At 41.6% G+C, this 14,507-nt stretch overlaps 1 protein-coding gene across 5 annotated transcripts in view; it reads left to right on the top strand.

Moving 5' to 3' along the window:
• Positions 1 to 14,507, top strand: part of ildr2a (immunoglobulin like domain containing receptor 2a) — an 88,783-nt gene that overhangs the window by 24,947 nt on the left and 49,329 nt on the right. For all 5 annotated transcript variants that reach the window (XR_013547891.1, XM_078409033.1, XM_078409032.1 and 2 more), the window contains exons 2-3: positions 10,778 to 11,116; positions 12,043 to 12,162. Coding sequence is in view for 4 of the 5 variants with exons in the window: in XM_078409032.1 (XP_078265158.1) it covers positions 10,778 to 11,116; positions 12,043 to 12,162 (459 nt within the window). In the remaining variant the exon portion in view is untranslated. The remainder of the gene's footprint in view (positions 1 to 10,777; positions 11,117 to 12,042; positions 12,163 to 14,507) is intronic.

Raw genomic sequence — 14,507 nt, 5'->3', positions numbered from 1 at the left:
TGTATACGAGCCCTCTTGAAATACTGAAACTTAGTGCACTCTATAAGGATGTATGAGTGTTTGGTGCTGAATCTGGGTGATTTGAGCCCGGAGTATTTGGATCAGGTGCAGAGTAACCACAAATGGGCTTATGTCAGCGTGATCTGGCCAGATAAGTTTTACATTTTGAGTAGTTTGGTAGACCAGGAGCAACTTGTATGTTTCCTGTAGCTGTGCGAAACAATTATAACTTACTACTAATTCCTCTGCCTGTCTGATCCCAATGCCAGGGATAGAACTGCCAACTCCAAGACTTCCATTGCCCAAATATGTCTTGTTGTTCACTAGGTGGTAGAAATGATGCCTGGCCCTCAATTACTTCCTCACTCTACTGACCACCCTCCTAAAGTCTGTGGCAATTAGCTACCTTTTATTTTATTGAATCATATTTAATTGTTCATGTTTGTCATTCTGTACCCTATTTCAGACATTGGTTTTCTCATGGGGTGAAGCAGCGTGATGAGTCATCTCCCAAATTAACCATTTAAGGCATCATTAAAGATTTATAGAAGATACGGAAACAGGAGTGGGTCATTTGGTCCCTTGTGCTCTGCGAGGAAATAGATGATCTTTCACTCCTTTGCCACTTTCCTGGACAAATCTAATTTTTTTAAAATCCTTATTGCTTTAAACCAGGCATTCTCTGCCTTGAATGTAGTCAAGGACAGATAGTCGACAAATGGGAAAGAGAATTCCAAAAGTTCGCTATCCTCTGATGAAATTTCTTCTCATCTTCAGTCTTGAATGGCTACCCCCATATTTTGAGAATCTGAACCTGGCTGTGTCACTTCACTTCAGACATGGTAACCACCTTGTCAAGTCCCATGAGAGTCTTGTGTGTTTTAGCTATACCATTCTACCTCATTCTACGGCATGGTCTCCTTGAGATTCTCGCATTGCCCATCTTTACATTTCAGAAATTAGTTTGGTAAAACATAAGTGGTGGAGGGACACAGTGGGTCAGGCAGCATTAATGGATAGACTGCAGGCAAAGTTTTGTCTCTCCTTCCAAAGATTCTGCCTGACCCACTGAGTTCCTCCAACACTTTGTGTTTTGCTCAAGATTCCAGCATCTGCAGTTCCTTGTGCCTCCATCAGTTTGGTGAACTTTTCTGTCTTCATTGTAAACTTTAAATCGTTGATAAATGTTAAACTCCATTAATATAAAGCTGTGTTTTAATGATATGTAATTTACAGTAACTATGTACTAATGAATTGGTAGTTATATTTGGTCTAAAAATTAAGTTGGTGACCACACAATACAACATAATGTCTTTGTCTTTCTCTGCCGGGAATTTACAATACACAAATTATATTTGATAATGTAATTTTTGTTTAACAATGGCCCATTGTTAGTTTGTGGCAACTAAAACAATTATTTTTGTACTGACTTCCTTCTGAAAAGTTTTTAAATATTCTCAGCAGTGAGGACAAACTCGATTTTTATTTCAGAGTAGGAGCAAGTGGCAGCACTGCACTTGGTCACTTCTATTATTTACAATTATCGCGGTGTTCATATTTCCTTAGTGAAGAGATCAGAGCAGTCGTCACAAAGTTAAAATTTTGCAACTGCGGTTTGCCACTTGAGATTAAAATGACTCTCGATTTGCATCACAAAAGGAAAGTTAGGAAGCTTTGTTTCCAAGGATACCATTGTAGCCCTTTACCAAGTATGCGTGGGGGAGAAGTGCTTGGCAATCCTGCTGTGTGGTTTTGGGTCTTGTAAACGCATCATGAAACAAACGGAATGGACTCGCAAATTGAAACTATTGTTTATCTACATAATTCAATGATTCAGAAAAAGCAGTAGTCCTCTTTGTTTATATTGTACATCGGGACAGTATAATTACTTCAAACAATCAAATGCTGTTTTAGTTTAACCATAAAATAGCTGATTGTGTGGGTGGTAATTAAAATTTGAGTTAAATTCTCCATTTTGGGTTGTTTTAATTGATGTCTGGTAGATTATCATTAAATTTCGGTTCATATTCGCATTTAGTACAATTTTTAAATGTAAAGAACTTCAAGTGACACCAGAATACACATTTACGATGTTGGTGCTGAGCCCTGCCATTTCCACTGACCTTTATATCATTACATCTATCTATATACTAAAACTCTCGTTTGTTTGTTCGTGAACTACATCCAAAACGGTACATGATCGCGCAACAATTTTAGGTCCACCTTACTCACCGTCGTCCCTTTGGTGCTAATACAAGAAGTTTCATTGAAATCGGTGTTATATTTTTAGTTATTCACATTTTAAAGTTTAAATCCATCTCCTAGGGAGGGAGGGGGGAGGGAGGAAGGGAGGGAGGATGGAGTGGGGGGGAGGGGAGTGAGAGAGAGGTGGAGGGGGGAGTGAGAGAGAGGTGGAGGGGGGGAGTGAGAGGAGGGGGGAGGGAGGAAGGGGGAGGGGGGTAGAGTGGGAGCAGAGGGGAGGAGAGGGTGCTGCACCAAAGCAGGAGAGGTTTGGGCCCACCGGGTCCATGGTCTAGTTATTCCCTGAAAATTAAGTTACTGGCAACTCTAAGTTTCTGCTTGAATGCCTACATCCAGATTCGGGAACGGCTTCCCCGCTGTTACCAGACTAATGAACGGTCCAATGAAAGGAATAGTTAGGGTTGACAGTCAGAATCTTTTTCCAAGGATGGAGGGAAATACTAGAGGGCACAGTTTAAAGGTGAGAGGGGCAAAGTTTAAAGGAGATGTGTGGAGCAAATTTTTTTATCTGCACAGAGGGCAGCGGGTGGCAAGGGTGGTGGCGGAGGCAGATACCCTAGTGGTGTTTGAGGCTTTTGGGTAGGCAGATGGATTCTGTGCAGGCCGATAAGAGTTGGTCTTGGCATTGTGTTCAGCAAAGATACTGTGTGTTGAAGGGCCCATTCCTGTGTTGTACTGTTCTATGTTCTATAAGCTCGGGTGTAGTCCTGATTTTCCAAGTTACCCCATTGCAGTCATGGGCTGTTTTCTCTGTTCCTGTAAAGCTGCAATGCTGGAACACTATATCTGCATGCTAATATTTTTCTCTTTGCACTATTTGTTGTACATTGTTGTGCATTGCTCAATCGTATGTATACTCTAGCATGATTTGATTGGATAACACACAGAGTTTTTCAGTGTATCTCAGTACATGTGACAACAATGAACCGAACAAAACCAGAATCTTATTTGGTTCTAACTAAACTTGTCTTGATTCCCGCTGCTATTTTCTTCTCAACTGTTCAGGAACAATGCGTAGACGTTTTGCATTTTCAAACTGAACTGCAAGCCACAGATGATATTTTTCTGCTCAGAGCATATACTCTTCCATCTGTCCTACCTCTTTCAGCAGCCGTCCACTCTCCACTGCAACTGGTACTTCGGTTAATACTCCGCTAGACATCAATGCTCTCCTTGCCATTTTGGGCCTGAGAGGGAAGGAGTGAGAGATTTCTACCACCTATCTGGAGGATAGGTGAATTTGTGGCATTCTCTGCCACAGAGGGCAGTGGAGGCCAAATCACTGGATGAATTTAAGAGAGAGTTAGATAGAGCTCTAGGGGCTAGTGGAATCAAGGGATATGGGGAGAAGGCAGGCACGGGTTACTGATTGTGGATGATCACAATGAATGGTGGTGCTGGCTTGAAGGGCCGAATGGCCTCCTCCTGCATCTATTTTGTATGTTTCTAAGATGTGAAGGGGTAAAGTCAGCCTCAGGAATCCGTCAGTGAAAAGCCTTTGATATATGACAATGTTTAGCTCCGCGCCCTGGTTTGTGAATGAAACAGAACAATGATCATGCCTTTAAATGTCACAGGAAATCTACCTTCACAGAGTAGTGTGAACACTGGCCATTTTGCATAAAATGCCAATGATTTGACGTGTTAATAAAATAGTCTGATTTTTGAGTTGCTGGCTTATTAATGAGAAAAAGCACTATCGTTGCAGAGGTTTTGTCCGATCGATTTCCCTCATGGGATAAATAAAGTTCTATCGTATTGTGTTTGGGAAGAAAAGCTGTCAAAATCCAAATATCTTGTCCAAGTATCTTTCCTCTGGTTTGGTTAACATATTGTGTTAAAAGAAAACTCTACTTCAAGTGGAGAGAGAATCCCATTGTGACCTGTACCAAATAATCCACTCAATTCTAAGAGAACAGGTGAACATTTTTTTTACATTGTCAGAATTGTCTTATCATGAAATGAAGTTAAACAATATTGGATTCCCCAACATTTTTTATTGCATTTCTACACCCATTCATATGTATTGATGCTGCATGTGAAAATAATATGTAGAGTATGTAATGATTGTGGGGTTTCAAAGGCAACTGCATTTTTTCAAATACTCTGACCAAGAGTCAAAAGTATTTAATTGTCTCGTGTATCAGCAATGAAACAATGAAATTCTTATTTGTTGTAGTTTCACAAGCTCATTAATGCAATAATGCACAGATAAATGTATAATAATTAATAAATAACACTAATACTAGGTAACTACAACAGTGCAAGATATATGTTAAAATGGAACTATGGCCTAAATGAGATTTTTTGAATAACTCTACCATTCATATTAAACTTTACAAAAAAGACAAGTTGAAGAAATAGTAAGCTGCGAGGTGAAATGTTTACAGAAGATGTGTAGGGTGTTTTTTCTTTTTACACAGAGGGTGGCCTGTGACTGGAGTGGTGGTGTTGGAGGAAGGTACCACAGTGGTGTTTGAGGCTTTTGGATGGGCAGATGGATATGCAGGCAATGGAGAGATATGGATCACACGGGATCACAGGAGAATTAGTTTATCATGGCATCATGTTCGGCACAAAAGGCCTGCTCTTGTGTTGTACTGTTTTATGTTAAATTAATGCTGACTTTATATGCAATGCCGTGGTGAAACATGTTGATTTTGATCACCCTTTTCATTCCGTTGTAGTTGTGAGTTGCTTGGCACTGACATAATTCATCTGTGGTATTCCCGCAGGTTCCTGTGTTGGAAAGTGATTCTGTTGAATATCTGGTGACAAGTTCCTTACTAATGCGTGACTTAATTTAACATAAATCTGAGAAAACCATTAAGGCAATTTGGCAAACATTCATTCAAATGAAATTGTGTTAGCAGATCTAAACGAGCTGTAAGATGCTCCCAGCAGAGCAACAACATTTCACTTGCACTACTTTGTACATGTGGAATAATCCTCAATGAATCAATTTGTAACTGGAGATCTATTTAAAGCCAGGCACAGTGGGTTCGTTTCAATGAGCCTTGTTAAAAATCAAATTCACAGCAGTTTAGTAAATTTGGCCACTAATTGTATCGACTATTAATCTTTGCTCAAAAACATTTTTTTTAATGTGCATTATTTGCAGAAATTAATTTAGCAGAATAAATAGGAAATATATTTGTTTCAGATTCTTAACATAATTTTTTTTAATGATTAATTATTATTAAATAAAAAATGTAAATGATATTTGAGACGGGAAGCATCTAACTCTTAACTTTGTACTATTTCTGTACAAAGATTCTCTTTATCATTTGCCTTGTACCACCCTGGCCACACTCATCTCTCTCCAGCCATGGGGCTGAAGGTACAGGAGCCTGAAAACTGTGACCACCAGGATCAAGAATAGCTTCTTCAAGCAGCCATCAGGCTCTTGAACAGTGCACAACATTAACCTCGGCATCTATGATCTCCTGTGGACTTTGGTTGCACTGCGGACTTTGGTTTTGTACTGTTATGGTTATCTAGTACTACTGATTATTAATTTATTATATTGATATATATTTATGTGCTATTGTGTAAATGTGCCTGTTTAGTTGCAGCAAGTAAGAATTTCACAGTTCCGTTGCTGGTTCATTTGACAATTAAACACTAGACAGGGTGGCGCAGCGGCAGAGTTGCTGCCTTATAGCGCCAGAGACCCAGGTTCGATCCTGACCTCCGGTGCTGTCTGTGTGGAGTTTGCACGTTCTCTTGTGACCGCTTGGGTTTTATCCTTTTATCCAGGTGCTTTGGTTTCCTCCCACATTCGAAAGACATGCTTGTCTGTAGGTTAATTGGCTTTTGTGAATTGTCCCTAGAGTGTAGGATAGAACTAGTGTACAGGATGATGGTTACTAGGCACGGACTCGGTGGATCTGCTTTTGCACTGTATTTCTAAAACATCCCTTTGTATATTTTTTTAACAAAATTTACTCCACCCTGGTTGGTCAATTGTCCTTGGTTGCAGTCCACAGGGCCAGATAAAATAGCAGTAGACTGGGTGAGCGATTTTGTTTTGACAACCAATATTATCCCCGCCCATTGAAGAACTCTGACAGGGGACTGACTGACTGTTCAGTATAACTCTGTTGCAACAAACTCTTCCTAAAATGTCTCTGCTTCTGACACATTGTTTTGTTACCAAACTAGTAGCTTTTAAAATGCTGACAACATGACTCTTCAAGGCTATTGAGCAGTTGGAGACAAATGAAAGATTCCAATAGATAATAGCTATTCGCTAATATTCTCATTTAACTGCTCAGAAACTAAATGGGCATGACATGGATTAAAAGTCACTGCAACATTTTGCAAAGATTCCTTGTTTTAAGGCAGGGAAGAAGAAAAGAGACTTGGGGTCAGCAGCCTTTAAAAAGAAGTCTGCTTCAACAACACCTAAGTTCTGGGAATGAAGAGCTGGGAAATTGAGCACCGTTGGCATTCTGAGCTGGTCCCATTTGGCCCCTATCCCCTCATTTGGATGAGGGGTTTGAAGGTTTTGAGGCCAAGTTTGCAGATGATACGAAGATAGGTGGAGGAGCAGGTAATGTAGAAAGGGTGGGGACTCTGCAGAAGGACGGGCAGGTTGTGAGAGGGGGCAGATGAAATATCATATCATATCATATCATATCTATACAGCCGGAAACAGGCCTTTTCGGCCCTCCAAGTCCGTGCCGCCCAGTGATCCCTGTACATTAACACTATCCTACACCCACTAGGGACAATTTTTACATTTACCCAGCCAATTAACCTACATACCTGTACGTCTTTGGAGTGTGGGAGGAAACCGAAGATCTCGGAGAAAACCCACGCAGGTCACAGGGAGAACGTACAAACTCCTTACAGTGCAGCACCCGTAGTCAGGATCGAACCTGAGTCTCCGGCGCTGCATTCGCTGTAAAGCAGCAACTCTACCGCTGCGCTACCGTGCCGCCCTAAATACAGCGTAGCAAAGTGTAGAGTCATGCATTTTGATAGTAGGAATAAAGGCGTAGACTATTTTCTAAATGTGGGGAGAATTTAGAAATCGGTGGTGCAAAGGGACTTGGGAGTGCAGGTGCAGGATTCCCCAAAAATTACTTGTCAAGTTGAATTGGTAGTAAGGAAGGCAAACACAATGCTAGCATTTATTTCGGGAGGACTAGAATGCAAAAACAAGGATGTAATGTTGCGATTCTATAAGGCGCTGGTCAGGCCGCATTTGGAGTATTGTGAGCAATTTTGGGCCCCATATCCGAGGAAGGATGTGCAGGCGCTGGAGAGGGTCCAGAGGAGGCTTTTGAGAATTATCCCAGGAACGAGTCGGTTAACATATGATGAGCATTTGACAGCATTGGGCCTCTACTCACTGGTTTCGAAGGATGAAGGGAGACCTCGTTGAAACTTACCGAAAAGTGAAAGGTTTGGATAGAGTGGATGTGGAGAGGATGTTTCCACTAGTGGGAGAGTCTAGGACCAGAGGCCATAGCCTCAGAATAAAAGGACGTTCCTTTAGGAAGGAGATGAAGAGCGATTTCTTTAGTCAGAGGGCGGTAAATCTGTGAAATTCATTGCCGCAGAAGGCAGTGGAGGCCAAGTTAATGGATATTTTTAAGGCAGAGATGGATAGATTCTTGATTAGTACAGGTGTCGGGGGTTATGGGGAGAAGTCAGAAGATGGGGATGAGGGGGAGAGTTAGATCAGCCATGATTGAATGGCGGAGTAGATGATGTGCCAAATGGCCTAATTCTGTTCCTATCACTTATGAACTTATCCCTTCCTATCCATATATCTTAAGTCATAATTGTATCCTCTTCTATAGCTTCCTCTGGCAGCTCGTTACAGATATGGACTACTTTCTGAGAGAAAAAGTTGCTCCTGAGGTCCATCTTAAATCTGTCTCCTCGTATTTTAAGCCAATGCCCATATGTTTTTAAATCCTCTACCTTGGGAAAAAGATTGTGAGCATTCCCTTAGCAGCTCCTCAGGATCTTGTACATCTCTCAGGGTCAACTCTCAGCCTCCTACTCTCCGAGACAAATGGCCCAGCCTCCCCAACTTCTCCCTGTGACTCCAGCCCAGACAATATCGTGAATCTTTTCTGCACCCTTTCGAACTTAATGACATCTTTCCTGTACCTGGGTGCTGGAGGATATTTGGAATGCAGTCTGTTAGAAATTGGATTTCACCCATTTCCGGGTGTAACATTATTTTGTCCTAATGCCAAATAGTAGAACACTAAAAGAAATTTCAAAGGTAGACACAAAATGCTGGAGTAACTCAGCGGGTCAGGCAGCATCTCTGGAGAGAGCTTCTCTCCAGAGATGCTGCCTGACCCGCTGAGTTACTCCAGCATTTTGTGTCCACCTTCGATTTAAACCAGCATCTGCAGTTTTCTTTCCTACAAAAGAAATTTCAAGATTAGTACATCCCAAATTATTATGGTTCCCTCACTTTAAATGGGCAGTTAAATTAACCTGGACCATGCAGTGGGCTATGCTGCATAATTCATGCACTGAGCGTGGGAAGTGGGTCAGTACTGTTAAAGAACTACATGGCATTTGTGCAAAATCGGGTGGGGGGTGGGGGGGGGGGGGGGGGGAGGCAGGGATACTGGCAGATGGAGAACCCCGTAAGCTGTGGTGAAGACTGACAGCACACTGTCGTTTGTTTGGCCCTCAGCCACTGTGGGCAGCAGGTCAGGGCATCTACAGGAACTTCAAGCTGTGCTCAGCGGGACTGGCAGTGAGATCTTTCTTGCATTAAAACGTCTGGAGGAAATGTTATAAAATCATGGTAAATTATGCATGATACCGCACAAAGACATAGAGCTAATGATGGATCATAGAACAGTACAGCACAGGAACAAGCCCTTCATCCCACAATGTCCATACCCAAACATGATGCCAGGTTAAACTAAGCTCCTCTGCCTGCATGTGATCCATAACTCCCCATTCCCTGCACATCCATGTGCCCATCTAAAAGCCTGTTAAATGCAATCATCCAATCTGCCTTTACCGCCACCCCTGGTAGTGAATTCCAGGCACCTCACACATATCTATTACACTTTCCCACTGACCGTAAAGCTATGCCTTCTGGTCTTTGACATTTCCACCCTGGGGAGAAAGGTTCTGACTGTCTACCCTATCTACGCCTGTCATAATTTTATATACTGATCAGGTCTCGCCAAGCCTCCGCGAGAACAGATGAGCTCGAGGCACAGCTCCTTCAATACAAATGGGATGTGGCCTTCATTGTATCCTGTGACTACCCTGGAGAAAACCATCCACGTTTGTCAACCTCTCCTTATGGCCAATGCTCCCTAATCCAGGGTAGGTGACTGGATACAATGAAGGTATTGAAGGAGCTGTGCCTCGAGCCCATCTGTCCTTGCACAGTTCTCTGGTATTTACGTGACATTGTGCAAAATTATCCACGTGTGCTGTTTCTAAAAAGTCCAGTTTGGGCCATTTGATCTCCACTCGATCAGGCAGATATGTTGGTGGAGTTCAGGAGGTTTTTGGTTAGGCTCAGGGATATGCAAGGAATGGAGGGATATGCTGGAAGTTCTCACTGATGATGCTATGGTATGGTTTTCCCCTCACAGTCCAAAGTGAACATCAAGGTTTCAAGTGGGTTATTGTGCCTATTGTACAAATACAGGTCAGAGTGAATCAAGTTCCTTAAAAAAACACTATTTAAAAATACACGCGTCCCGAGGTCAGCTCAACTGATTTATACCAGCAAAAATAGACAGACGACACTTTGCCATTGAACGTAACGTAGTGCAGCATACATATAATTCCTTTTCATGGAAGAACCTGGGAGGAATTTTCTTCAGAATTATTCTTGGATAGCATTTGTTACACCAGGAGACCTTATGATCACAGCTTGGTTTGGAAATAGCTCTGTCCAAGACTGCAAGAAAATGCAGAGTTGTGGATGTAGCCCAGTCCATCACACAGACCAGCCTCGCCACCATTGACTCCATCTACGCTTCACGTTGCCTCTGGAAAGCAGCTGACAAAATCAAGAACTTTTTTTAGCCATGTCATTCCCTCTTTCTGTAGGGCAGAAGATACAAAAGCTTGAAAGCACACACCAGATTCAGGAACAGTTTTTTCCCTTTTGTTATCAGACTATTGAATGGTCCTCCCATTAGCTAGGGTGTAGTCCCGATCTTCCAACCTACCTCATTGCAGACCTTGTTCTCTAATGCTGTTATACTACATTGCTGTAACACTATACTCTACACTCTGGTATTTTTCTCTTTGCCCCACCTGTTGTTCTTGTGCATGGCTTGATTGTACTCTTATATATTGATTGGATAACACTCGAACATAGCTTTTCACTGTTTACTGGTGGATGTGTCAATAATAAGCCAATATCGATAATGGGAATATGCGGGCATGTTGAAGTTGTATCACAGTGATCTGAGTTGAAACGTTTGGAAGCCCCATTGATAAAACAGGTTAGGTAATCTTAGTCTTTTTAATGCTAAATAATTTTTCATTATATTTACAGGTGTATCCCTTGGTGTTCAAGTGACCATCTCTGAGTATAAAAAGATAGCCATGTTGTTCCAGCCTGTGGTTCTGCAGTGCCAGTACTCCACTACATCTGCCCAGCAACCTGTTGTGCAGTGGCGATTTAAGTCGTACTGCAAGGACCGGACCAGAGATGCCTTCAGCATCCACAGCACAGCCACGTACACCGTCAGCCAGAAAGACCAGCTTCCCACCTGGGACCCGTACCTGGACTGTGCCGACAACAGCCGCACGGTCCGAGTCGTGGCTTCCCGCCAAGGTTCTGCCGTCACCTTGGGCGACTACTACAAGGGGAGGGAGATCACCATCATCAACAGTAAGCATTTTTGCTTCCAGTAACTTGCTCATGTCTTTCATGTGATGATAAATGGTTTGGATTTTGGAGACACAAGGAACTGGAATCTTCAGCAAAAGCACAAAGTGTGGGAGGAACTGCATCATCTGTGGAGGGAACGGCAGGTGACGTTTGGGTTGGGATCCTTCTGATAGAGTAGGAGGAAGAAAGATGGTAAAGGGAGGTGGCGATGGGTCAGAGCCTGGCAAGTGATAGGTGGATACAGGTGAGGCAGGCGTTGATTGATAGATGGGAGGAACAAATGAAAAAGGCTAGAGGTGAAATGGAGACAAATGTTTGGTGTTGCTTGTTTTGTTAAATTATTGTTTACATAAGATATTTCAATGTCATTAAATTGCTGTACATGAGGGGCTAGGTCGGCACGGATGAGTTGGACTGAAGGGCCTGTTTCCATGCTGTATATCCCTGACTCTGTTATGTGTTGGAAGGAACTGCAGACGCTGGATTACATTGAAGATAGACACAAAATGCTGGAGTAACTCAGCGGGACAGGCAGCATCCCTGGATAGAAGGAATGGGTGACATTTCAGGTCGACCTTTCAAAAAGGGCTTCTGACTCTGATATATTTTGTTTGATTGATGCCATTGTCATTGATGAATTTCACTACATTAGGTTAATCACTTTGCAAGCGATATCAAAAGCTTAAATATTAAAATAATGCCACCATTGCCGATTGGGAACAGCATTTAGTGGTGACTCGGTGGTGTTACTAAGCTATGTGCTCTGCCTACTGTAATATAACTATGCATTGGATATTACACAGAAATTCTCCACTGAAAAAAATGTAGATGATGAAAGAACATTGAGAATGTATTGTGCAGTCGTTTAAAGCTCAGTTTTTCTTGCTGCCTACTTCAATTACCTGCAATGCTTTGGCCTCTTGTAGATGCTGATCTCCAGATTGGAAGGTTGCACTGGGGAGATAGTGGAGCTTACTACTGTTCAGTTATCACTTCAGATGACATTGTGGGTAACAGTGAGGAAAGAATGGAGCTTCTTGTCTTGGGTGAGTAGACGCAGCTGGTGTATTTAAGCAGCTGACTGTGAATGTGGGTGTAGCCAAGGTCATCGAGAATAATCTTCACATCATTTGCTTTGGATTTATCATGTACTTTCTTCTGTTGTCCAGCATTAAGTAAGGTGGGAATTAAACATCCCAATGAACTGTGGTAATGTAAAGCATTAAGACTTACAAAAATAATTGATCTAAATATTAAATCACCAAATTTAAAGCTGTTGTCTACAGATAATTGTATTTGTATTCGCAATATTAACACTACTTTCAAATTCACTAGAAGTTTCCATTTGGTTCTACTTGCTGTTTCAATCCAGTGATAATTGGCCTATCAGGTGCAATTGGCATATGCAAAAATTGGCATATTTTTTGTGCTTGTTTTGAATCTACAATGCTAAAAGCTGGCCCTGCCAACCCACTATCTCCGGTCCAAAACTGATCACACACTTGCTGAATGAATCACCATCAGCAGTTTTTGCTCATTGTGCTCTTTTGAAGGCCTTTGGCAAGACTCACAATTAAGCAGCTGGTTTTGGGTCAAAGATACTAATGAATATGTTTTGAAAACATTTGAATGAACTTTTAAAATTGATAAAGGACCTCTTTACTTCACTCCTATTTAACTAAAAATAGTTCTGTTCTTATTTTAAGTTTCTTTCAGTAGCTTCAAAGTAATGATCACCAGAAAATGCTACTTGCACTCAGGAGGCTAAATGTTGTTTAGATTTCCAGCATCTGCATTTCTTTGCATTTCAACATTTTACAACTGGATTATTCTCATCTGCTTAAGTTGTTACTCATATAAAACAATGAGATTCCAACAATGTTGATGAAACCTCTTTAATAATTTTAAAGTGTATTAAAGATTATTTTGTAAGCAAAGTTGCTTAAGTAGCTAGTTTAAAAAAAAAGAACTACTTTGCACTAATATTACAAGATTTATTTATTAAAAGCAAAAATAGAGTTGAGCAAAAGATTCAAACTTGTGAGAAATGAGCACAAATTCCGGCTGCAATTTGTGGCAGAATTACAACTTGCTCCAAGCTGAAACCAAACCATGTGTGTTTAACAGGTCTGCCTTTGAAGAGTACACAATTATCTCTTAGTACTTTGGTCGGAATTATCTAGCTAAATAAATAGGGATAATTATTGTTGAATATTTGATGTTTTTTATGCTGCTAGGTGCGTTATTACCACCAATCTAAACCCAAGTGTAAAACTATATCTCTGCAGTATTCTAGTTTGAATGTTGACTTGTGTATCATCACAACCGTATGCATTTTATGATAAGGATGTTCATTGTGCTGAGTCTTTTGATACTGTATCTCAAGCAATGAAGACAGTTTGTAGTCAAGTTAAATTTGGCATATCATTTATTTATCATAGAATTCATTTTTAAATAACGTGATCTGGACTAGTTATAAATTGTTGATATATATACCCATTAAAATGCAGAGTATGATTCGGGCGAATGTTTTAAATACTTAAAAAATATAAAATAATTTAGTACACATCATATTTTAGGAGGCATAACAAGTAAAATATCAGTGAAGTCTGCCATGCTGCTGCCTGATTGAAGCACAACTTTTTGGAGTCTTGACATTGGCTGAGTCTTTTAATACTGGCTGCTGTAAAACTCCAAAAAACCCGCTAAACAATTGCTCAGAAATCCCAATGATTTGCTACAGTACCTGGCTTACTAGGTGCTGAACTTTTTCCACACACAGGGACCCTGGTTCCTGCAGTCCCTTTAGCACATCAGGGTCCCACTCTCTTACACTCCCTTCAATACTCTGGGCAGCCCTGGTTTCAATACATTGGGCCATGGTTCTCATCTTTCCTTTAACAGACAGGGAACCAGTTCCTGTGTTTCCATTAAGACACCGATTCCAGCAGACTCTCTCAACTCACTGGGATCCTGGTTCCCATGCTCCTTTTAAACACCACTGCCCCACAGTTTCCACATTTCAGGGCGGTCACGGTGGCGCAGCGATAGAGTTGCTGCCTTGCATCAAATGCAGCGCCGGAGACCCGGGTTCAATCCCGACTACGGGTGCTGTCTGTACGGAGTTTGTACGTTCTCCCCTGTGATCTGCGTGGGTTTTCTCCGAGATCTTCGGTTTCCTCCCGCACTCCAAAGACGTACAGGTTTGTAGGTTAATTAGTTTGGTAAATGTAAAAATTGTCCCTAGTGGGTGTCGGATAGTGTTAATGTGTGGGGATCGCTGGTCGGTGCGGACCCGGTGAGCCGAAGGGCATGTATCTCTAAATTAAACTAAAATGTCCTTTAAACGCCGTTTAAAGGAAGCACAAGAGTGATTCTGACAAAGGCAGAT

Source organism: Rhinoraja longicauda, chromosome 12 (genome assembly GCF_053455715.1).
Source record: "Rhinoraja longicauda isolate Sanriku21f chromosome 12, sRhiLon1.1, whole genome shotgun sequence".
In the NCBI taxonomy this organism is placed as follows: Eukaryota; Metazoa; Chordata; class Chondrichthyes; order Rajiformes; family Arhynchobatidae; genus Rhinoraja; species Rhinoraja longicauda.
The sequence above is the reverse complement of the archived record's forward strand: the minus strand, read 5'-3'. Positions and strand labels throughout refer to the sequence as shown.